At 40.6% G+C, this 22,334-nt stretch overlaps 1 protein-coding gene across 10 annotated transcripts in view; it reads left to right on the forward strand.

Moving 5' to 3' along the window:
• Nucleotides 1-22,295, forward strand: part of HNRNPM (heterogeneous nuclear ribonucleoprotein M) — a 39,874-nt gene extending 17,579 nt beyond the window's left edge. Inside the window, exons 3-17 of one of the 10 annotated variants that reach the window (XM_077121561.1) lie at nucleotides 675-727; nucleotides 1,651-1,658; nucleotides 1,744-1,837; nucleotides 2,988-3,026; nucleotides 3,144-3,179; nucleotides 3,707-3,860; nucleotides 4,630-4,679; nucleotides 5,521-5,581; nucleotides 8,032-8,133; nucleotides 9,373-9,417; nucleotides 9,890-9,967; nucleotides 16,829-16,882; nucleotides 18,685-19,487; nucleotides 20,134-20,185; nucleotides 21,872-22,295. In XM_077121561.1, the coding sequence (XP_076977676.1) occupies nucleotides 675-727; nucleotides 1,651-1,658; nucleotides 1,744-1,837; nucleotides 2,988-3,026; nucleotides 3,144-3,179; nucleotides 3,707-3,860; nucleotides 4,630-4,679; nucleotides 5,521-5,581; nucleotides 8,032-8,133; nucleotides 9,373-9,417; nucleotides 9,890-9,967; nucleotides 16,829-16,882; nucleotides 18,685-19,487; nucleotides 20,134-20,185; nucleotides 21,872-22,035 (1,793 nt within the window). In that variant the 3' untranslated portion in view covers nucleotides 22,036-22,295. Of the gene's footprint in view, nucleotides 1-674; nucleotides 728-867; nucleotides 1,838-2,987; nucleotides 3,180-3,706; nucleotides 3,861-4,629; nucleotides 4,680-5,520; nucleotides 5,582-8,031; nucleotides 8,134-9,372; nucleotides 9,418-9,889; nucleotides 9,968-13,271; nucleotides 13,371-16,828; nucleotides 16,883-18,684; nucleotides 19,488-20,133; nucleotides 20,186-21,871 lie in introns of those variants that run through there. The other 9 variants (XM_077121560.1, XM_077121555.1, XM_077121552.1 and 6 more) reach the window with 9 other exon arrangements.
• Nucleotides 22,296-22,334: the final 39 nt, after the last annotated feature.

A 22,334-nucleotide genomic window follows, 5' to 3' on the forward strand; every position in this document is an offset into this window, starting at 1 on the left:
TTCTAATAATGGTGAAGCCTAGTGTGGTGTAGAGGACCGGCTATGTGATTTGCAGGGTCCAGTGTAAAATGAAAATACAGGGCCTGTGTTAAAAAGAATTATTAAGAATCTTAAGATGGCAACAGCAGAGCATTAAACTGAGCTTGGGGCCCTTTGTGATTGAATAGTTTGCACACCCATGAAGCTGGCCTTGGCTGTGTGTGTGTGTGTCTTTGAGCATATATATGGACATATATACATTGTACTTTAGCATTTGAGCTCAGTTCAATGGCCTTGAAATTTGTGTGATGTTTCACCTTCTTTCACCAGTAAGAGTATATGTGTAAAAAAACTGTTTTCCTCCCTTCCCCCAAAAAGTCAACCATGCAGACTAATTTCCTGTAGATTTGGATTGCCTCTAGTCATGAATGAGTATTCCAGACAGGGAAATTGGCGTGGAAATAGCTTTGTTTGTGGTGGGAGGAAAATCAAGGACATATTATTAATGAGTTTTCACCTATTTTTACTGCACACCTGTAATGCCTAGATTGGTGGTTTAGAGAATATGGAGTGTTTCTGGGCTTTCTTTATAAGGCAGAGGCTCCATACAAGGTTGCTGATGATTGTTCTAAATTCCCATTGTTTTCTTGGCTTTTCTCCCTTGGTTTATGTGTCGTCTGGAAACTGATTTGTAGTTGGTGAGGTAACATACGTGGAGCTCTTAATGGACGCTGAAGGAAAGTCAAGGGTAAGTGTTTGAGAGAATTTCTTCTGTGGATTTACTACATGAAAAATGTAACTGTATGGTAGTGTGGAATCGAATGAAATCAGGAAGGCAGTGAGTGCTCACGTTATAGTAGTTATGTTTGATTTTGCCAAACATTTGAGTGGGGTGGGAGGGTATTTGCAAATGGGAGTCCCGATTTTCCAAATGGCTGGCCAAAAATGAGCTTTTTGGTATTCTGTTTGGATGCCCAATTTGGATAACTGGGGACCAATAGCAGCATTGTCTCTTTGTTAACAGAGGAATTGGCTGTGTGTGAATTATGCATGGAATTTTAGCGGTGGTATATTAATGTAAAACGTGTGTTCTTGTCTAGAAAATGTTACTCTTGGTTGTTTGCTGAATTTGAAAGTTGTGTGAACCAAAGATTCAGAAAAGTTGCCTTTGTACCAGTAAATTGTAAATCAAATATTTAAAACCTGAACATTTAAAATTGGCAGAGTTTAAAGAGAAAATAAACTTATTTTCTGTCGTGCAATAGAATGGTTTAGAATAATCAGTAGGATGAGCTTAATTTATGGAAGGGATGGATTTAAGAGGAATATGGTAAGGAATTGATTGAGTACAGAGGGAAGCAGATCTAAAGTTTGTGCGATTTCTTGGCGAACCTGAATTTAGGTCTGCTTATTATAACTTCAGAAACTATAGTGCAATGCTGGTGTAATGTGTAGGAAAATGAGGAGCCCATCTTTTAATAAGGATGGCTAGGCAAGACACTTTTGTCAGCTTTCCCATAGAAGGGCCAATTAATAAAAAACTAACCTTGTTACTTAAATCATATTTTTAAGTTTGTTTTAACTGTCATTGATACTTACTATTTTTTTTTCTTTTTTTTTTCTTTTTCCCTTTTCCTTGCTCTTCTGACTGGTCTTTGGTTTCTTCCAAAGGGATGTGCGTAAGTATTGCCTAGTTACTTAATGTCAATTGAGTCTTCTGAGATATAGGACTGTTTTTACTTACTTCCTTTTGACTCTTCATAGTGTTGTTGAATTCAAGATGGAAGAGAGCATGAAAAAAGCTGCTGAAGTTCTAAACAAGCATAGTCTGAGTGGACGACCACTGAAAGTCAAAGAAGTAAGTGTTTTAATATTTTTATTGTACACAACAAACATTCTGTGCATGGTGTACAATCAGTGGCTCACAATATCATCACAAAACGATTAAGTTTTAATTAACATTTTGTGGATACCTTTTGTAATTGCCAAGTTGTCCCTCTTTGGAGTTGGTAAAGAGAATAGTAGTCCTTTATGTGTATTACAGACCAACCTGTTTTTGTGAAAAGGGTCAGCCATAGTGTTCAGTAGTCGATCCTGTAAGAGCATGTTTTGAATGACTCCTGGCTACCTTAATATTTGTGTTTCATCTTCCAACGGCCTTTTTTTTTTTTCAGGGACATACAAACTCAGCCCTTGGTTTTTGATTGGTTAATGCAAATAGGGACTCACACACTTCTATCCACTCTGAATCTTGTTCTTAGCCCATCATTTTTCTTTTTTTTTTAAAGTAAATTTGAATGTCCTTTCATATCTAACTCATATCAGTTCTCCTTCTCTCTCTCTCTTTGGGCTTTTTTGCTGGTTAAATCCTTCCTCAACTTGTACATACCTCCTTATTTCTTGGGAGAGGAAGATCAGTCAGTATATTCAGAACTGGTGGGGAAAGAATGGCAGGGTTAAGGCCTCTGTGTGTTGATGGTGGCAGTAAATAATATGACAAAGATTTCAAGAATAATGGCAACATCAGAGTTTCACAGACCTGTCCACACATTACATACAAGTGTTAAGCATCTGAAAAAACAGGAATGTGGACACCTTGGTGATCTGTAACTGAGTTTTCATTTGGAAAAATCACTGACGAGGTTTGCAGAAATCACAAAACCCCGTGGAATTTGTAAGATTCAGTATGACAGATCCATGAAGATCTTATTTCAAGCTGTAAATTCTACACTGTGTTACCTAATCTTGTAACCCTGACTTGCATTTTTTTTTTTTACTTAGTTAAATGGAGGGTGTGTTTACAGCATTAAATTTTACACATTCTTCCTCATTCCTTTAGCTGGAACTCTTCCTAGGCTGGTGGTTAGTTCGAGTTTCTTCTTATAGATTTAAAAAATCCTTTCCAAACAGTATCTCAATTTCTGAAATGAGAATATCAGTTATTGTGCAAAACATGCTTTTAGTTATTAATGGGTCTGTTAAATGTAATGCTTTTATGCTTGCTTTAGGATCCTGATGGTGAACATGCCAGGAGAGCAATGCAAAAGGTGATGGCTACGACTGGTGGGATGGGTATGGGACCTGGTGGCCCAGGAATGATTAATATCCCACCCAGTATCCTAAATAATCCTAACATCCCAAATGAGATTATCCATGCATTACAGGCTGGAAGACTTGGAAGCACAGTATTTGTAGCAAATGTAAGTAAATGGAAACCTTTTTCCTAGTTATCACTGCAGTCATAGTCTGCATATGTCACAGGCTGGACCGTGGGCCCATTGTGGCCATGTTGACTGAGTTTTGCAGGTGTTAAGTAGCAGCTTGGTGTTAACTTTGTACAGTTTAGGTACAGGATAAAATTGTGTGGGCAAACACCTTCCTCTTCCTGTTGTGTCTGGGATACCTTTGCCATTTGCAAAGAGAGATATTTTTAAAACAAAGTAGTTTGGATGGGATGATGGTAAACCTTAGCTGGGAATCATCTTTTTGTAATCATCAGGAAATAAGTATTTTGAAGGTATGAGGTGACTTAAGCTGTTCCTTCTGAGATTAGATCAAGCTTTTTAATCATACTTGAAAAATGCTACTGCAGTCGATTAGTTTGTGGCAGTTTATATTCTAATGCTTGTTTCCAATCAGAGCGTGTCTCATTCAAGTATTTAAAATATTTTAAGTTTTTCTTATGATGTCTACATTGAAGTTTCCCCCTCCCATTTCTCTTGATTAGCTGGATTATAAAGTTGGCTGGAAGAAGCTGAAGGAAGTATTTAGTATGGCTGGTGTGGTGGTCCGAGCAGACATTCTTGAGGATAAAGATGGAAAAAGTCGTGGAATAGGCACTGTTACTTTTGAACAGTCGATTGAAGCCGTGCAAGCTATATGTATCCTTTTATAGGAATTCAACTCAGTGTGAACAGTCTGGCCCAAATGCTGTTGTAGTCATTAATACATGTTTGTGTGCATGTATTTAATGTTTTCTAAATCTGTCTGATAAAAGGAATGGATAGAAAACAGGCACATTTTCCAGTGTTTTAGCTTAGGGGAGTCTTAGATTTGAAAATGAGAGTCCAGTGAATATTCTACTAGAGAGAAATTTGGACACTATTGCATATGAAACCTTTAGAGGATCCTCTATCTCCAGCGGGTAGGCCTCATTCTAAAGAAGCACTTAGTCCTGATAGCCCTACTTACCACTAGGCTGCCTGCCCTAGACGTTGTCTCATCAGTGTAGAGCACTACACTTTAGCACAATTATAAGCTTAGAAAGTTTGTCATGGAGCATCTTACCTAGCAAGCATGACAAATAAATAGTAGGACACCTGGTTTATTGGCCACACGTAGAATACCTTGATGCTGATGCCCCTACGTTAGAAGATGGTTTACTCAGAAGTTTGATTACATGAATGAAGCTTTACACTGAAGAGGAATATGCTGAGGCTAACTTTTTTCTTCCTTAAGCTCCACTTATTGTTCCTTTTATGCTTATTGTAAAAATAAGAGTACTTGAAAGCATAATGAAGAATAAAAATTACTCATGTATTTACCACTTAGAGGGGACTGGTTAGTAGTTGAAGTGTTTTCATCTTTATATATTTCTCCTGCTGTGCATACTTTTAGAATTGGAAGAAATAGCCTTAATTATCAAATCAGCTATGTTTAATGGCCAGCTGCTATTTGATAGACCAATGCATGTGAAAATGGTAAGTTAATAGGATGTTTTTTCCATAATATACACAAATTTAAATCTAGCAAAAATATGAGATTATTGAATGCTGTATTTTATGCATGATCTGTAAATCCATAATTTCTCTAATTAAAAAAAGTGAGCACATAGCTACCATACCAAATTTGTGAATCAGATCTAACTAAGTAGGTACAGTGTGTTGAGCAGATTTGTGAGTGAAATAAGTTTGCTCTGTAGCTCTTGCTACTTCAAATATTTATTCCATTAGTTACTGGCATGCTCAGGAAGTAGTTGATTGTCCTGCTTGAGTAAGTGGTCAGTTGCAGAGAATGACTATATACACGGGTTTCAAGTTTTTATAATTAGGTCTTTGATCCAGACAACTTTTAAAGTCATCAGTCTTTATAAACAGCCCAACTGTGGTTATGCCAATGATAAGAGTTAATAGAATCATAACTGGAGCATACTGAGGGTAATATAATTAGGACCAAATTTAGGAAAAGGAGAAAAGGGACTACAAAGTAGTTGTTTCATTTACTTCAACATTCAGTTTTGTTTTTGGGGTAGTGATTGATTCATGTACAGAAATGAAAAGAATGGACAGTGTGAGAGTCTTGACTCTTGCCCAGGTCCAGTTCATTTCCCCTATTGACGTGTGTGTATCTTATCTTCCTCCTTTACACATGAGGTAGCTAGCACTGCTTTTCTCATTTCTTTTTATATTTGCATATCATTCCATTGCACAGATGTGCCATAATATAACCAGTTCTCTGTTGATGGCACTTGTCTCCATCTGTTGCTCTCACAAGCAATGCTGTGGTTAATCTTGAGATTTACTCATTTTCTTTCTCTTTCAGGATGAGAGAGCCTTACCAAAGGGGGATTTTTTCCCACCCGAACGTCCCCAGCAACTTCCCCGTGAGTGTCTCAGCTTTTATTTGATTAATACTAAACAGATAACTCTATAATTACACTGAATTTGTGCCATGTTATTTTGCAGTTTGTTCTTTTGAGCAGTAAGGTTCTTTTTTTTTTTTTTTAAAGCAGTAAGGTTCTTGAGGAAAAGATTCAAAGTATTTTTTTCTTTCTGTAGATATTCAGGATTGGAAATAGGCAGAGAGATTAATTAGCTCAAGATCAAGAACATGTATTGTTAGAATTAACTTCTGGGTGAGATTGGCTGTTGAGGATGGTAGAGGACGTAGTTGGGCATATTGAAAGGGCATGAAGAAAGGATAAACCAGAAACGGGAAAGGAAATTAAAGCTAAGCTGCACTGACGTTCAAAATAGATTGGATGTTACCATATGGCCCAGCAAATTCCTCCCTTAGGAAATATACCAAAGAAAATGAAAAACAAAGCTCACGCAAAAACTTGTACATGTGTGTTCATAACAGTATGATTATAGTAGCCAAAAAGTAGAATGACCCAAATGTCCATCAACTCATGAATAGATAAATAAAATGTAGTATATCCAGACAACAGAATAATATTTAGCCATACAAAGGAACATGCTAACAGCGTTGGCTTCACCTTGAGCACATTGTGCTAATTCTAAGCCAGAACCAGAAGACCATGTACTTTTGATTCCATCTATAGAAAGTGTCCAGAATAGGCAAATCTATAGACAGTAGATTAGTAGTTACCAGAGGTTGCGGGGAGGGGAGAGTGACTACAAACTAGTAAAGGGTTTCTTTTTGGGGTGATGAAAATGTTCTTAGAATTCAATAATGCTGGTAGTTGCACAATTTTGTGGATATACTAAAAACCACTGAATTGTGCACTTTTAAAAGAATGCATTTTATGATACGTGAAGTATATCAGTAACATCATTTTATGAGAAAAAAGAGCTTGGTTATTTGTTACATTTATGTGAAAATCTCTCGCAGGCAAGTCTAGTTGTTTGGTCACCACTTAGACGGAGATGGTGCTTGTAGGCAAAAAGGTAGGCACTCCATCTGGCAAGCGGATATTGTCTGCTAGACCCCAAGCATGGGCAGCAGTGAGAGAGAGCCTGTAAGCAGTGTGAAGGGTTAGTTCACAGGCCAGGCTAGTCTCTAGAAGGAAGGCTGGGTGGGGGTGGGAGACCTGCTTGTGTTGTGCAAGGGAGTATCTCCTGTCAGGTCAGGTAAGACAGTGAAGCCTAATAAGAGGGGCCTGTGGGCCAGGCAGTGCCTTCCTTGGTGAGGAACAGCCACTCAAGTCTAGGACTTAAGTCTGTTAGAAATTGAATTGAATTTCAATGCTTTTGAAGTGTATCAGCATAATTGAGGCAGATTTTGGGGTGAGGGGAAGTCTCAAGAATGGGAGAGAGCTTATCTGTTGAAAGTTAGTACCTCATTTCCTTGTAACATACCCCTTTTCCATGTATATTGTCAGTGTGATGTCTTAGAGTGGTCACCCAGGGTCAGGGTGATGGCTCTTGATGACTTACATGTTGAGAAGAACTGCTTGATAACCCCTGCCAGTACTGTCTGGTTCCTAGGGAGCCCATTATCATGGTCTCCTGGCACATTTCAAAGGGTTGACTTCAAAGCCTTAAATGCTTTGGGGAGTAAGTAACCTTGGCAATCTCTTGCCACTGTTTCTATGCAATTCAAAACAGAATGTTAAATCAGATTAAATCCCTGGGACCTGCAGTCAGAGTTTTAAATGAATTTCTAGCATTTTGGCCTGTGCCCCACCCCCTACCCCCCCAAAAGACCATGGTTACCAAGAGCATTTCAAAGCTCTTTCCAAAGACCAATATGTATTTTGGTGTCCCTACCCCCACCTGCCTTTTTTTTTTGGTGGGCATGATGTTGAGTGTGGGCTGGGTTAGTAAGCTTTATGGGTAGGAAGATGCATTCCTTGATGGGGTTAGCTTCATTATCATTAAAACCAGTCATAGCAGATTCAGAGAATAGTATATGCCTTTTGGCTGGTTTATAACATTTTTTTTTTCCACATAAGAAAGGTAAAGGTCCTTTTGCTTATTTGTGCTGCTTGCCGCTGATGTCTTGAGTCTTTTTTGATCAAACTTTCCTCACTTCGCGTTTAGGGAAACAAAAAAGTGCACTCAGAGACTCCTGTGTTAATGGGTTGTTCCTAGGTTCTTTTCTGTAACTTTCAAATGAACTGCTTTTTTTTTTAAACTGCTTTTGCTTCATTCATACCATAAATTCCAGTCTCTGCTTGCATATAAAATGTTATGCCCTAAAAGAGATTCTTAAGTGTTTCAGTGTTAAATTATGAATTAAGCTGTGGGCTTACTGGTGGAGGTGGGTGTGATGGAGTGTGACAGCTGCAAGCCAGTAACCAAAGACTTTCTGCTTGTGAGGGTCAAGGTTTCTAAGTACAAGGAGTTCACAGTTTCTCTTTCCTTTCAGATGGACTTGGTGGTATTGGCATGGGATTAGGACCAGGAGGGCAGCCTATTGATGCCAATCACCTGAATAAAGGCATTGGAATGGGAAACATAGGACCTGCAGGTTAGAATTGCACTTCACTTTCATCAGGAATTGGGGAGGTTGAAGTTATTCTGGTTAATTATTGGGGTAACTGCACGTTGAATAGTTAAAATGGAGGAAAGATTCTTCATTTCAGCTTCCATTTGACAAAGGCACAGTATTCTATATTTTTCCTGGGTTGAAACCTTTTTTTTCCAAAGCCATTATATGACCTTCTGAGCTGAGATAGTTATGCCGTTTCATAAAAGGAGGCAATCCAGAGAGTTGGTCTTGCTCAAGGTCACGCTATCGGTTAGTGACAAAGACTGCAGGTTTCCTGCCCATGGGACCACAGCACTGCCATGGTGCCCTGATATTTCTGTTACACAAAACCCCATGGGTTCTCACCTGGTGTTGGTGTGGCTTGTTCTGGGGACGCGGGCATCAGTTGGTGCAAAAAGATATCCAGGGCGTCTCTCCATGGCAGGATACCTGTCATAGATCACAAAGAAAAGTGATGAACATTTTTGTCCTGTTCAAGAAGACAGGGAATCGCTAATTAATGAAAGTTTTGATGTATAGAATAAACTTTGCTTTTTAGCATTTTCAGTTCTGTGCAGTGAGATTATTTCTCTACTAAAGACTGCATTTTATGGCAGACTTAGCTTTTTCTCTTTTGGAATCCTTTGAATTACCTGATGGATGCTCTGCCACCGCACCGTTGTGATATCTGTATATCCCTCAGTAAACTTGCCGTTTGACCCACCACCCGAGTTGGCTCTATCTAGCTGACTGTCCCTGTCCCCGTGTTTCCACAGCACTAAGTGTAAAGACTGGGGTGGAGGGGGCATGGAGAGCTTTGGTGCTTTTAGGAACTGCATTTTATTTTGAGGATTTTACTTTTAAAAGTAAATTTTTTCATCAAATTTCTCTTCCCTGTGGTAAGCATCAAAAAAGTGATTGTTATTAGACTGTACTTGATAATTGTTTCATGTTTAATGCTGTCTGGCTTGGTCATTTAATAAACTGTGTAGGCTCATCTACATAGACTCATCTTTTAAAAGATGACTCATATTTTAAAAGCTTAATAATTTTCTTGGAATGTCATCTTTTGACAGTTGAATTGTAGAGACTTTTTCTTTTTTTTATAATTAAAATATATTCCTTTTCATCAGAGGTATTTTTTATTTTCTGGCTTGGAATTTCTTGTGCTTTTAAAACAATATACATTACTTACTGCTTTGACATAATTTTAGTTTGCATTGACTTTTTCTTTTTAAGGAATGGGAATGGAAGGCATAGGATTTGGAATAAATAAAATGGGAGGTAAGAAATTTCAAATGTAGTCCAAATGCAATCACTTTTTAGGTATGGTTTTCTTTCTTTTTCTGTTTTCTTCCTTATCTCATAAGCCCTGCATGAAATTCTGCTTCGGTTTCTGAGAAGTTTGGAAAAAGTTTGGTTTCCCATTACTTTTCTTATGTCAGTCCTTCCATTGGGTGTTTTGGCTTTTGATTCTGGCTTTCTCACTAACTAGTTCTGTGACCTTGGGCAAATTACTCCATCTCTCTGGGCCTCTCTTTGTCTCTATTGAGGGGGTTGGATCAGATCAGCTTTTTAAAGATGGCTGTTTAAAAATGGGCACCAATATTTTTGTTTTTCAAACTCCCTTATATTTGGTGATTAAGTTCCTGTTAGAAAATGCCCAAGGTGTGAAACATGTGAAAACATTTTTATTTTTATCATCAATCTAAACATTCTTGCTGAGATGATACTAAAATGCTGACTTATGTTTCAGGCATGGAGGGACCCTTTGGTGGTGGTATGGAAAACATGGGTCGATTTGGATCTGGGATGAACATGGGCAGAATAAATGGTAAGAATTCTATCCTCTTATTGCTTAGACCTACCCTTTGCTGACTGTTGGCTGTCGGGTGGTGTTTATGCTTCAGGCCCACTTTTAATAATGATTTCCCCCTTTTCACTGAATCAGATGCCTTTGAATTGCTTAGCAGATGTTCAATATGTATTTCAAAAGCTAGACTTAAGTAGACTTAATAGGTAACTCTTAACTCTCTTAGTCACTAAAATCTTGAGAAGTGGTGTCCCAAATCACCCCAATAATTATCTAATACCATTTTAAAGCTTTCTTATTGCCTCCAGCACTAGAAAGCATCCTGTAGACATTTGTGGGTATGTTTTATACACTTAAAAAAAAATGTCTCCAAGTGTAAGAGATGAAAGTTTCTTTGGAGTTTTTGAAGTTCTTGTCTACCAGGAGTGCTGTAATTGATGAGTTCTTGATCATTTGCCCTGATGACTCTGAGTTTTGGGCAGAGGCATTATGGGAATGCAGATTTGCACAAACATTACCAATTCTGGGTATACTATCATTCAAATCTTACAGCCCCCAACCTATTCATAGAAGTACTAATAATAGTTAGCAGTGATAACAATGTGTTGTTTCATTTAGTCCTTGCAAGAACCACATGACATGTAGGTGCTGTTATCCCCATTTATTTCATTGGAAATTGAGGCACAGAGAGGGACTTGCATTTCTTTTTAAATCCTTTGTATTTTGGTTGATTCTTTGACCTCTACCTACAGGAACGTTGCTTTCTTTATAGGTAAAATTTTGCCTGGAATGAAAGTCACTAGAATTTGGGTTTAAATGTTTTTTTGCTGGTCTGCAATAACACATAAAGTGAAAGTAGTACAGAGCAAGCAAGTACTTTCATGGGGTAGATATTGGCAATCTTGAGGGGATAGTCCTGTTGATCAAAGTGCCCTTTTTCCAAGAGTAGGGAGTAGGAAGACAGCATGTTTGTCTTTTTCATGGGGTATGCCGTTTTTTTGATGATGGTAAAAAGATGTAAGAAGATTCTGACATTAGTTGGTAATAAATAGACAAAGATCTGTGTTTCCAGTGTTCTTCAGGCTTGCTGTAGCTCAGGTGTGAATATTTGCTTTGTTTTGCTTTTTAAGTTTTTTACTGTGAAATGTATGGAAAGAAAAATCAATAATTTTCAAAGTACACTTCAACAAATAGTTACAGATTTCAGAGTTTGAGTTATAATGAATGGGTTTTAATAAAAAGTGAGATTTTGAGAAATCTGTCTTTTGCAACTTGTTTATTCAGAACAGGATATTTTGAAAGGAGATTTGGGTAGTGACTCTGACGAGTGGAATGGTGTGATTTAGAAAATAGGTGGAAACAAGGCAGTGGGTGGGTGTGGTTGCTGTGCTCAACTTTAGGTACAAAGTCCTTGGTAAACTGGCAGGTGAAATCCAGCGGTTATGATTCTGAGCCTGGTAATAGAAGGTTCAAAGTGCTGATTTTCTGTGAGGAGCCAAAATGGAGTATGTGTTTTTACTTTCTGTTCTTAGATGTAGGAACTCTAGAGCCCTGGGGCCCTCAGATCCAAGGAAAGTTTAACTCACATCAGAAAAGGAGTTGGTAAAGAAATTTTGGGTTTAATTTGATGTTTAGTTAATGACTAGTACGTTCATTATGGTCACAGGTGCTGGCAACATTAGACTGATAGTAAAGCAGTCTCTGGCCCAATCAGTAAAGGTCACATTTTGATAGAATGGTTGTAAGATTTTTTGAAATTACAAGGTTGACACGTTTTACAGAGTGTTTTTTTTTTTTTTGCCATAATTTGACAGTGAAACTCTTAAGTTTCACAGATTGGAGTTCGTACTTGGGTTCTCTGTACATTAGTGCCGTATTGGCAGCTGGGAAGATGAGATCGAGGCCTTTGTCATTGCATTAATACTGCCTGCATATAAATCCCTTATCTGAAGAGTGAGAATGATATTTAACTCCTCGGCTTAAGTGCTAACAGAGAGCAGCAGAGGTCCACTCAGATGCCAGGCTGGGATTTCTGTTAGCCCACTTGAAACTGAGTGATCCCTGCCCAATACCAGCAGGCATGGGAGAATTACATATTTCATCAGAATGCATGCCATCAACCTATGGGATTTTTCCACCAACTTTTGGTTGATTCAGGGCATGAATATAAAGTCCACTATTGCCAAAGCTACTGAATTGAAATGATTAATGAGTGGTTGGTAGCTTTAATAGATGGGTTTACATCACTGAAGGGATTAGGCACTCAGACTGCATATAAAATGTTGTTGCCATTGTAAAATAAAAGATGTCCTTTGTTATAGCACCTGTTTACCTGATATTTCTAAGACGCAAGATTAATAAAAAATAGAATTTCTTCAGGGACCTCTCTGTATGGGAGGGAGACTACGTGTAACACACATTTTGAGTTTTGCATTACATGGGTATATGAGGAAAGAAGTAGACAGTGATAGGAATCATGAAAGGCTTTCTCAAGCAGATGACAGCTCATGTGGGCTTTTCCCCACAAAAGCTGTAAGTGCTTTGTTTTCTTTTTAAAAAATATTGTAAAAGCAACTAATACTTCTGCCAATATGGAAAATACAAAGAAGAAAGAAGTTACCAAAACCTCATATTGTAGGCGAAACCACTCCTGTTGTCAGTAGAGAAATCTTTTCTGCATGGGAGTCCTTTTATATCCTTTTTAGGGCCTGCCTTGTGTATTAGAACATGGGCTTTAGAGTAAATGTTAGGACCTAGCTAGGTAGGTGGCTTTGGTCAAGTTACTAAAAAGCCTCAGTTTCTTTCTTTTTTTTTAGCCTCAGTTTCTTTATAAAGGGAGTGATGGTCGAGAAGAATCTTGTAGGCCTGTGGGCTGGTTGTGAAGATCTAGTGAAATGATGATGCACATAAGGCACTGGCAGTATACTGGGCGTGTACTCCGTGCCCAGCTGATAGCACCTGTTGCTGCCGCTGTTACATAAGCAGTCTCTTTGCAGCCTGTCTTTACTCTGTGCGTTGCAGCCATCATACACTAGTGACTGCAGGTGTGGGTTTTTTTTTTTTTTTTTGGTGTATCCATTGTTTTGCTGTAATGTAGATTGTGATCTAGTCCTCTCTTAATGGAGTAAAGGTAGGTTTTCAAGGATTCACTTGAGGTGACTCTTTTCCTTTTTTAAAGGAATGAAGGGTGAATAACGGTTTCCTTTAGAAAAAATAAATAATGTTGACTTGGTGGTAGTTGTTGTGTGTCTGTAGTTTTTGTTTTTCATGTCTATAATATAAATGGCGTTTCTGGAAAGGCCTAGGGTAATATTTTTTTCCACAGAGATGGAGCGTGGCATGGGTGGAGGATTTGAGAGAGACTTTGCCAGAAACGAGATGGGAATGTCTCGAAGCTTTGGAGAGCCCCTTGGCAGAGGAATGGGTAAGAAGGCCCTGCGGGCCCCACAAGGGTGGGGTCCGGCCCCTGGGGTGCCGGCACTGTGCCTCACTGAAATGCTGCCATGGCTCACCCTGGATGTTGGGGGTTCTTTCTCAGGCAAAGTCTACTGTTTTTCCTTAGGCTTTTAAAAAACTATTTTTTAGACCTAGATAAGAACTTCTGGTCCTTTAGTTTTCAATTATCAATAGCACCCTTTTTCTTTTAGCTGTTTGAAGTTGCTTTTTTATTTTTTAAATTGGTGTGAGGTGTTGTGGGGCTCAAGATGGCTGCACCAGCATAGCACTGTTGGGACTCTTGTCTGTAGTAGGGTGAACCAAGGCTGTGCTAAGTAGGAACGTGGGTCTCTCTTTATTCTGGTTGTTGTAGCATCCAGGGATGGAATTGTGTGTTTGCTGATGCGTTGTAATATCTGTCATGTCTCAAAAATCCCTTTGGAGAAGATCTAGATTAACGAGAGACGTTTTCTAACATTTTGAAAGACCGTGGGAATTTGGGCATATCTAAATGCAGAAAAATTCTTCTGTTTTGGTTAGTTTTCAGAGCAAAGTCTCTATTTTTCTTTGCATGTCATCTTTTTCTTTTGCATTCGGATGTTTCTGAGAATCTGTCAACATAATTTTCCTTCATTAGTTTAGAGCATGAAGATTGTCCATTCTTGCACTCTGAAGTTGTTTTTATGAAAGGTAGACTAGAGCATGGGTGCCTAGGTTCCTCCCTCCCCATCTCTTCTTGCTTCTCATCCTATTCGATTGTAAGGTTTCTAGATGACTTCCTCACAGAGCTGCAGTACCTTCATGGGACTTTGTCGTTGGGGACTAGAAGAGGATTTTAAACTTATGTCCATTTTATAATATAACTATATTCCTAGAACTTATGATGGTTCTAGAAAGATAGTCTTCAAATTGGTTATTTTCTCAGCTCATCAGTGGAATAGATTTCTTAATTCTTTATCTTCAGAACGCCCATCTTTGTGTCCTCCAGTAAAATCAGGAACTATTGGAAGCTGTTTCCCACAGAAAAGAATCTGTTACTTGGTTGAGATTCTTGTATCTCTTTTTCCCTGATGATGTTTGAATGATTTTAATTTTATCCAATTAATGATTGGATTTTTATTGTAGCAGCATAAAGTTTATTATTTTAACCATTTTTAAGTGTACAGTTCAGTGGCACTAATACAATGTTGTGCTTTCATTGCCACCTTCCATTACCCCAAACAGAAACTCAGTCCACTTAATTGATAATAGACTACTAGTAAAGTTTACTTTGTTCTGGACTTGCTTAATATAACTACCTGTGGCTTTAGTTTGGGCTGAAGGTGTAGAATTTTGGGGGTGAGTATGTTTTACTAAGTTGGATAAAAGGTTTTTTATTGTTATATAACTGATTTCATTTTTGTGTCTTGGAATGGTGTAAGGTATTTCAAAATATATTTTAAAACTTATTTTTTGGCTTCACGTACCAAAAGTTGTAAATACCTGTGATGAGAACAGAATGACCCATGACTTTACCTGGGAACTTTTTCTTGTTCTGAGCCTTCAGTCCTCTCCGGCTTTGTGGTGTCCCTCACCTCTGGGATAAGGCTGTCTATCAGCTTCAGTCCAGGTTCCTGCAGTAGCACATGAGCGGCATCCAGAGAGATGGAAGTGAACTTCTTGCCTATGAGGCTACTTTATCTGGCAACAGGAAAGTGTTCCTATCATGCTTTGAATAGAAACATCATCTGTGGGGCTTGGTTTCTCCTGAGGACTCACAGAGTAATGACGAGGCAAAAGCAAAGGAATTTGCCCTGGAATTCCCTGCTCCTCCTTTGTGATCACACCCAAATTAGTAAAATGGTCTGTGTGCCAAGAAATATTTGTCAGGTTTTAAGAGGAGACTTGTTTAGATTGGGTTTTCAGATTCAACTCTTGGTATTTCTTTTTTGTGTAGTTTCGCTTAACAGTTGGAATCATACTGCTGCTACTTTCTTAGTGCTTAACCTACTCAGTATCCCTTTTATCGAGTCAGTGTTTCTTTACACTTAGTACAAACAACTGTACTCAGTGCTTCCAAATCAGTTTGTGGTCCATGACCTTGAAGGACTTAGTGCAGGTGTGGAGATATGGTGCTGTGTGTGGTGCTGTGGATTTCCCTAGTCCTGGAGCCATGTGCACCACACAGATGTTACTGTTTTCTCTGTGCCAAGACTTGAAAAAATCCTGCTCTAGATAGCTGGTGGAGACGTGATCAGAGAGCAGGAGCTCTGTGACCTGAGTTGGGGTGGGGGTTGGGGGTGGGTATCTTGGAGGATTTGGCATAGGTGGAGGGTGTATCAGGCGGTATCAGGTGCAGAAGAAAAGATTAGAGTTTGGAGTCCTCACAGGAGACCTGTGAATGCCTATGGAAAGAGTTTGGCTTTTCTCTTGAGACTAGTGTTTCTGCTGGAGGCTTTTGCAGGAAACAGTTTGATCTAAGTGCCATTTGAAGGGGTGAATGAACCCAGGCCTGTGCATGGTGAACAGCATTGCAGGCCTGGAGGAATAAGTCCCGTACTTCCTGGTTCAGGCCAGATGTACTTTCCCATCTCCTTTCTTTGGCAGTTAGTTTCAGTACTAAAAACCACTGTGGGGAATAGATTTGGTAGTTTTTTAATCTCTGTGGCTATTGTCATAGTATGAGTGAGATAGGCTCTGTGGCCGTTGAACATGCTTTACTACCAGAGAGAGGGGTGGATAGAAGTTTCTTTTATATAACAAAAAGCTGAAAAATAAGCCTTTAAAAGAGAACACTAAGATAGCGTTAGATTTTTAAGATGGTTTGTAAGTGCCGTTGGCAAGCAGGCAAGTAGTCTTTTATGTATTGGACTAGTTGAGTGTGTGTTGGGGGTATTTATTTTCATTTTCTAAATGATAGCCATGAGGTATTGATTAGATCTGGATAGATGCATCCAGGCTCCAGTCTTAACTGGAAATCCTAGGGAGAGGCCTCAGTTTCCTACCCTGGTGAGTAAAGTCTCAGTACTGAGAGTCTAGAACAGCTTTAGAAAGCTGTTCCCTGAGCAAGAGCTGATGGCTTCCCCTGCTCACATTCTTATTCTGGCTTTCTAAGTTCAATTTATGGATACACAGGCTCCTTTGCGGGTGCATTCCCAGATCACCCTGAAGATCTGGGCCTCAGGCTCCGGAGCAACGTTCTATCCTAGCATCATAACCGTGTCATCGAGGACTATTCTAGTTTTCCAGTACAATGGTTTTCTTTGTGCATATTTCTTGAACTCCCCCCTTTCTGTGTGTGTGTGTGTGCGCGTGTGTGCGTGTGTGCGCGTGCGTGTGTGTGTGCGTGCATGTGTGTGTGTGTATGCACACATCTTAGTAGTAGTATTTCTGGAATCTGTAATAAGCAAATTTCTGTTACCACAGAGAAATTTAGCTAATTTTTTTTTTCTTTCCCGATTTCCTTAGAAATCCTAAGTAATGCATTGAAGAGAGGAGAGATCATTGCAAAGCAGGGAGGAGGTAGGAAACGTTTAGTCTGATTTTAAAATTCTTTTTTAGAACGGGCTATTATTACAGGAGGTAGTGGAGTGTAGTGGTAAAAAGCATGAGCTCTAAGACAGACTGCCCAGTTGAGAACCAGCTCTAATTCTTGCTACCTCTGTGGCATTTGGCAAATTACTTAATCTCTCTGCTTTTTCATTTTCTTCTTCTGTAAAATGGGGATTTAATAGTACCTACCTCATAGGGTTGTTGTGAAGAGTAAATGAGTTAATGTATATAAAAGAGTTCTACATATAAGTGCTGTATAACTGTTGACGTCATTATTATAATGTTCATATAATTTGAAGGGCTCTCTTATTTTCATATTCTTTCCCATAGTAAATTTTTTTATTATAAAAGTATATCACTAAGTACATACTAAATACATCGATTAACTCTAAAATACATGTTAATACTTATAAAAATTCAAAAAATGAATAAAAAAGTAAATAATGTGAAATCCCACTGCCCAGTGATAAATGCTGTAAACATTTTGATATATGCCCTTCTGTTGATACACATTTTAATTAAAAGCACTTAAGCTAATGTACTTTGTCAGCCCTGCTGGCCCTGAGTTTCATGGTGTTTTCTTGTTATTTGCACATGCTGGTTCTTTCTGTATTGGGTTTGTTTTAGAACTCCTCGTGGTCACCATTCCTTCCTTGTCCTCCGCTGCTTTTGGCATCTGGCTTTCATTCTTGTTTCTGATGCCAACTAGCTACCCTCTCTAGGTCTTTTACTTTTATAATGTGTAGAAATTAGAACGTTTTTGAGAATTCTTCTCTAAAAGTCTAAGCCTCTTCAAGTTATGTATTTATTTTTTTTTAACACTTCATATACTGTTGTTCAGCTCAGGAAACAGGCACTGAGCAGAGGGAGTGACTCATGCAAGGTCAGAGTGTTGGTCACTTACTGAAGCTGCTGAGTTTCCTCTTTTCATTTTGCCTCTTGGACTGGTCAGTAATGCACTAGCTGAGGATCTCAACTGCCCAGTTGCAGAGGCAGGTGGCAGCAGTGAAGCTGGAGAAAGAGGGACATTCAGGCTCGGCATGTGGAAAGTAGTGGTCATACCATACCCTCTGTGTCCAAATTGCCTGCATCCTGGGGTCACCATTGCTGGCTCTCCAGCATATATCCAGCCTGAACCATGGGCATGAGAGACTGATCCTGGGTCTCCTCCAGGATTCACTCTGCAGTGCATTTGTGTGTGTGGTTTTTTGGCTTTCTTGGGTGTCTGTATAATCTTTGTGCCCGGGAAGTACTCAGGAAATGCAGCCATATTGGACACTAGCAGGGTTTCTTAGAGGAGGGGCAAGTTAGAAGTAAGATAAAAGCTATAATGACCACCACATTGGGTGGGCAGCTGAGCGTGAGGTTTCTGTGCCTTCCCTCCCGAGAGCATTTCTTGATGTCTGGTGATGGAGAAGCTGTAACGGCTTTGAGAGTTGACATTTATGGCTCACAAAGCTTGTCACCAGGGCTGGCACTTGAGAAACAACTTGGAGAATATTGTCAATACAAGTCCTCTAGGTTGGGTTTTCTTTTTAAATTTTATTACTGATATTTCATTTGTGGCACAGAAGTAAGATGTAAGGAGTCCCCTGAGCTCATGGCTCAGCTTTAACAGTTATCAGCATTTGAGGATTATGTTGAATGACAGATTATTGGTGAGACTCATTTCCTGCCCTGTTTTGTACTTATGAACTCTGATGACCCTGGCAAGGGTTGCACAAAGGAAATAAAGTTCTGACTTATGCTTCTGTTGTGTATCCCTATTTCAGGTGGAGGCGGAGGCAGTGTCCCTGGCATTGAGAGGATGGGCCCCGGCATTGACCGCATTGGGGGCGCTGGCATGGAGCGCATGGGTGCAGGCCTGGGCCATGGCATGGAGCGCGTGGGCTCTGAGATTGAGCGCATGGGCCTGGTCATGGACCGCATGGGCTCGGTGGAGCGCATGGGCTCTGGCATCGAGCGCATGGGCCCCCTGGGCCTTGACCACATGGCTTCCAGCATTGAGCGCATGGGCCAAACCATGGAGCGCATCGGCTCAGGCGTGGAGCGCATGGGCGCTGGCATGGGCTTTGGCCTTGAGCGCATGGCTGCACCCATTGACCGTGTCGGCCAGACCATCGAGCGCATGGGCTCAGGCGTGGAGCGCATGGGCCCTGCCATCGAGCGCATGGGCCTGAGCATGGAGCGGATGGTGCCTGCAGGCATGGGGGCTGGCCTGGAGCGCATGGGCCCTGTGATGGATCGCATGGCCACTGGCCTGGAGCGCCTGGGTGCCAATAACCTGGAGCGCATGGGTCTGGAGCGCATGGGCGCCAACAGCCTGGAGCGTATGGGCCTGGAGCGCATGGGCGCCAACAGCCTGGAGCGCATGGGCCCTGCCCTGGGCCCTGCTCTGGGCGCCGGCATTGAGCGCATGGGCCTGGCCATGGGTGGCGGTGGCGGCGCCAGCTTTGACCGTGCCATTGAGATGGAGCGTGGCAATTTTGGAGGAAGCTTTGCTGGTTCCTTTGGTGGAGCTGGAGCCCATGCCCCAGGGGTAGCCAGGAAGGCCTGCCAGATATTTGTAAGAAATGTAAGTGGCTCTTTGGAAACTTCGTGGGGGTGTTATACCTGACGGCAGGTGGGAGACAGGAAGTCAGACCGAAGGGTGGCAGGTCATCGCAGAGACCCTACCCTCAGAAGAGCTGAGTGGCATGGAGAGCACACCTTGCCACTGTCCCTAAAGTTTGATAATAGTAGGGTGAAAGTTGGAGGAGGCTGTATGCCAGTTTAGGGCACCTTTGCAACAAGAAGAGGGTGAGTTTTGTGAAAGCACAGACATGTTAGGATGAGCAGACTTGTCAAGAAAAACTCTAGATTCGTTTGAAAAACAACTAAATGTTGGCAGAGAAAAAATGTCTTAACTGAGTTATCTTTATGAAATTGGCCCCTTTGAGCCACTGTTCAGTGGTTCTGTGCGCTGTACAGGTCACCGGTATGTTCTACTCTCTGCATTATACTCTCAGACACAGGAGTGAACTTGGTGTAGCTGGTTTAGAATAGAACCTCATTTCACATAGACTTGCTCACCTCATTTTTGTCAGTGTTTATAAAGGTCAGTTGTACAGTTTTCTGCTTAGTAAGATGTAAAATTATCCTTAGAGACACTTACAATGTTAATAATGCTTTAGGGTTTGATGGAATCACACAATGGTGTTTTTTGTTTTTTTTTCCCTCAGCTTCCATTTGATTTTACATGGAAAATGTTAAAAGACAAATTCAACGAATGTGGTAAGTGTTTGAGAAAGGTCTCTAGGTGGTTTCATATGTTGTACTTTCATCAGTTATAGTTTGTTGGTGATTGAGTTTGTTGAGCTGAGCCGTGAAACTTCTTAGTCTTCACAGCCACTTTCCATCTAGAGGGTTGGTGGGACTTGCCATTTTTCTGTCTATGTAGCTATTCAAGCAGATTATTGAGTTTCCTGTTATGTGTCAGACACTTCCATCTGTGTTCCCATTTAATCCTTTTCTCTTTTTCTCCTTTTTTGGTTTTTGAAAAGAGACAGTAGTATACCCATTTTACAGATGAATTAGGCAAAGTCAGGTTCCCAGGTACGTGGGGACTAAATAATTACATCCGAAACAAGGCTGCGCTCCACAACACCACAGTTGGTTCAGTGCCTCTGAGTGCTTTAACTTGCCCAACAGGTACCAAGTATGAGGTTTTGCAGGCTCCAGACATGTAGCAGTTTGTGTGTGAATAAGGTTAAGGATTGTGGTTTCCTGGGCTGCTCCTTGCCCTGTGTTGTGGAGCACACTGGTCTAGCACTGTGGAGAGCTCACCCTGTGGCTAATAAGAAGTTGGCTGTCTTCTTTCCCTCCCCTCTAAAGCGAACTCCCACCCCTTTCCCAACAACCTCTGGTTTTTTAATCATACCAAATGAGACCACAGCCCTATGCCAGAGGTTTGGTTGGCTTTCTAGATCAAGTCTTCCTTGGGGCTCTCTGTTCTCCTCTTTCTATAGCAGCTCTGATTTTGCCATTATTGCTCTTCCTCCCTCGTTCTTCTCTTGGAGTAAGCTGTTGGGTCTTAGCCTGCCTACTCTTCATTTTCTGCACTTGTAGCTAGATATTCCAAAAAGTCAAAATTAGATCATGCCACTGCCTACAAGACAAAGTTCGAATTCATAAGCCCTTGTTAAGACCTGGCCCCTTCCTATTTCATTTTCTTCCTGTCCCCAGATAGGCTCTGTTGTGTGTGTGTGTGCGTGCGTGTGCGCGCTGTTATCAACAAGTGTCTCCCTTCTGATGAGCTTGTACTTAGTCTTTTTCAGAACTTTCCCATGAGAAGCCCTCTGGGTGTCAGACCCTTTCCCAGTCAGAGTTAATGCTCCTAGCACAGTCTATACTATCATATACTTAGCACTCATGGAAGTAGAGCCCTTTGCTTCTGTAGCTCTTACCTTGTCAGCTGTTTCCACAGTGTTTGACACATACCTGGGTGCTTAATAAAGGCTTGAATGAATATGTATCACCTGCTTGCTAATTATATGGCGTGGCTTATATTTGGACAGAACAGAAACTCAAGTGTTACTGGCCCTGGCTTTGTGAAGGGGAAGAGGGTTGAAAACCAAGCCTTTGTAAAATTTACTTCTCTGAAGATTGCCTTTCACGGTCACTTTTTAATTAACTTTCTGGAGCGTAAAGACATGTTTTTGGAGCTGCCAGGAAGGCTTATCAGCAGGTATGGTCAGAAGAATGGCAACACAGCTGAAGGGTTTGGAGTAGCTGGGTTCCAGCCAGTGTCTTCTGAACATTTAGGCTCCAGGCATGAGGGTCTCTTTCATTTTTTGATTCTGTCAACCAAAATACAACTGAGTGGAGCCCAGTCTGTGCCAACTGAGTGGAGCCCAGACTGTGCCTGAGCTATGGGTTTACCTGATGAGTTGTGGTCTCTTTTTCCCTCCCTGTGCCCAGGCCACGTGCTGTATGCTGACATCAAGATGGAGAATGGGAAGTCCAAGGGGTGCGGTGTAGTTAAGTTTGAGTCGCCAGAGGTGGCTGAGAGAGCCTGCCGGATGATGAATGGGATGAAGCTGAGTGGCCGAGAGATTGATGTTCGAATCGATAGAAATGCTTAAGCAGTTGCCTTTTCTAAACATCGATACCAGACCTCTGAATTTGTATTTTTTCTTGTTAACCATTTTAATTTGTTGGCTGGATGTATAAAGATGTTTGAGAAATTCAGTTGCTTTTTGGGGTAATTTGAATTACTTTTTTAATGACTGGGGTTCCATTTGACTGTTTGCATTGAGATTGCAATGTGCGCAATTTTTTTTGTAGTTGTGGCATCTTGTTGACATCGAATATGACTTTGATAATAAATACCAGTTCCTGAAAAGCTGCTTGCTTTTGTGTGTGTTGTGGGGCAACCACCCCA

This window comes from Tamandua tetradactyla, chromosome 11 (genome assembly GCF_023851605.1).
Source record: "Tamandua tetradactyla isolate mTamTet1 chromosome 11, mTamTet1.pri, whole genome shotgun sequence".
Lineage (NCBI taxonomy): Eukaryota > Metazoa > Chordata > Mammalia > Pilosa > Myrmecophagidae > Tamandua > Tamandua tetradactyla.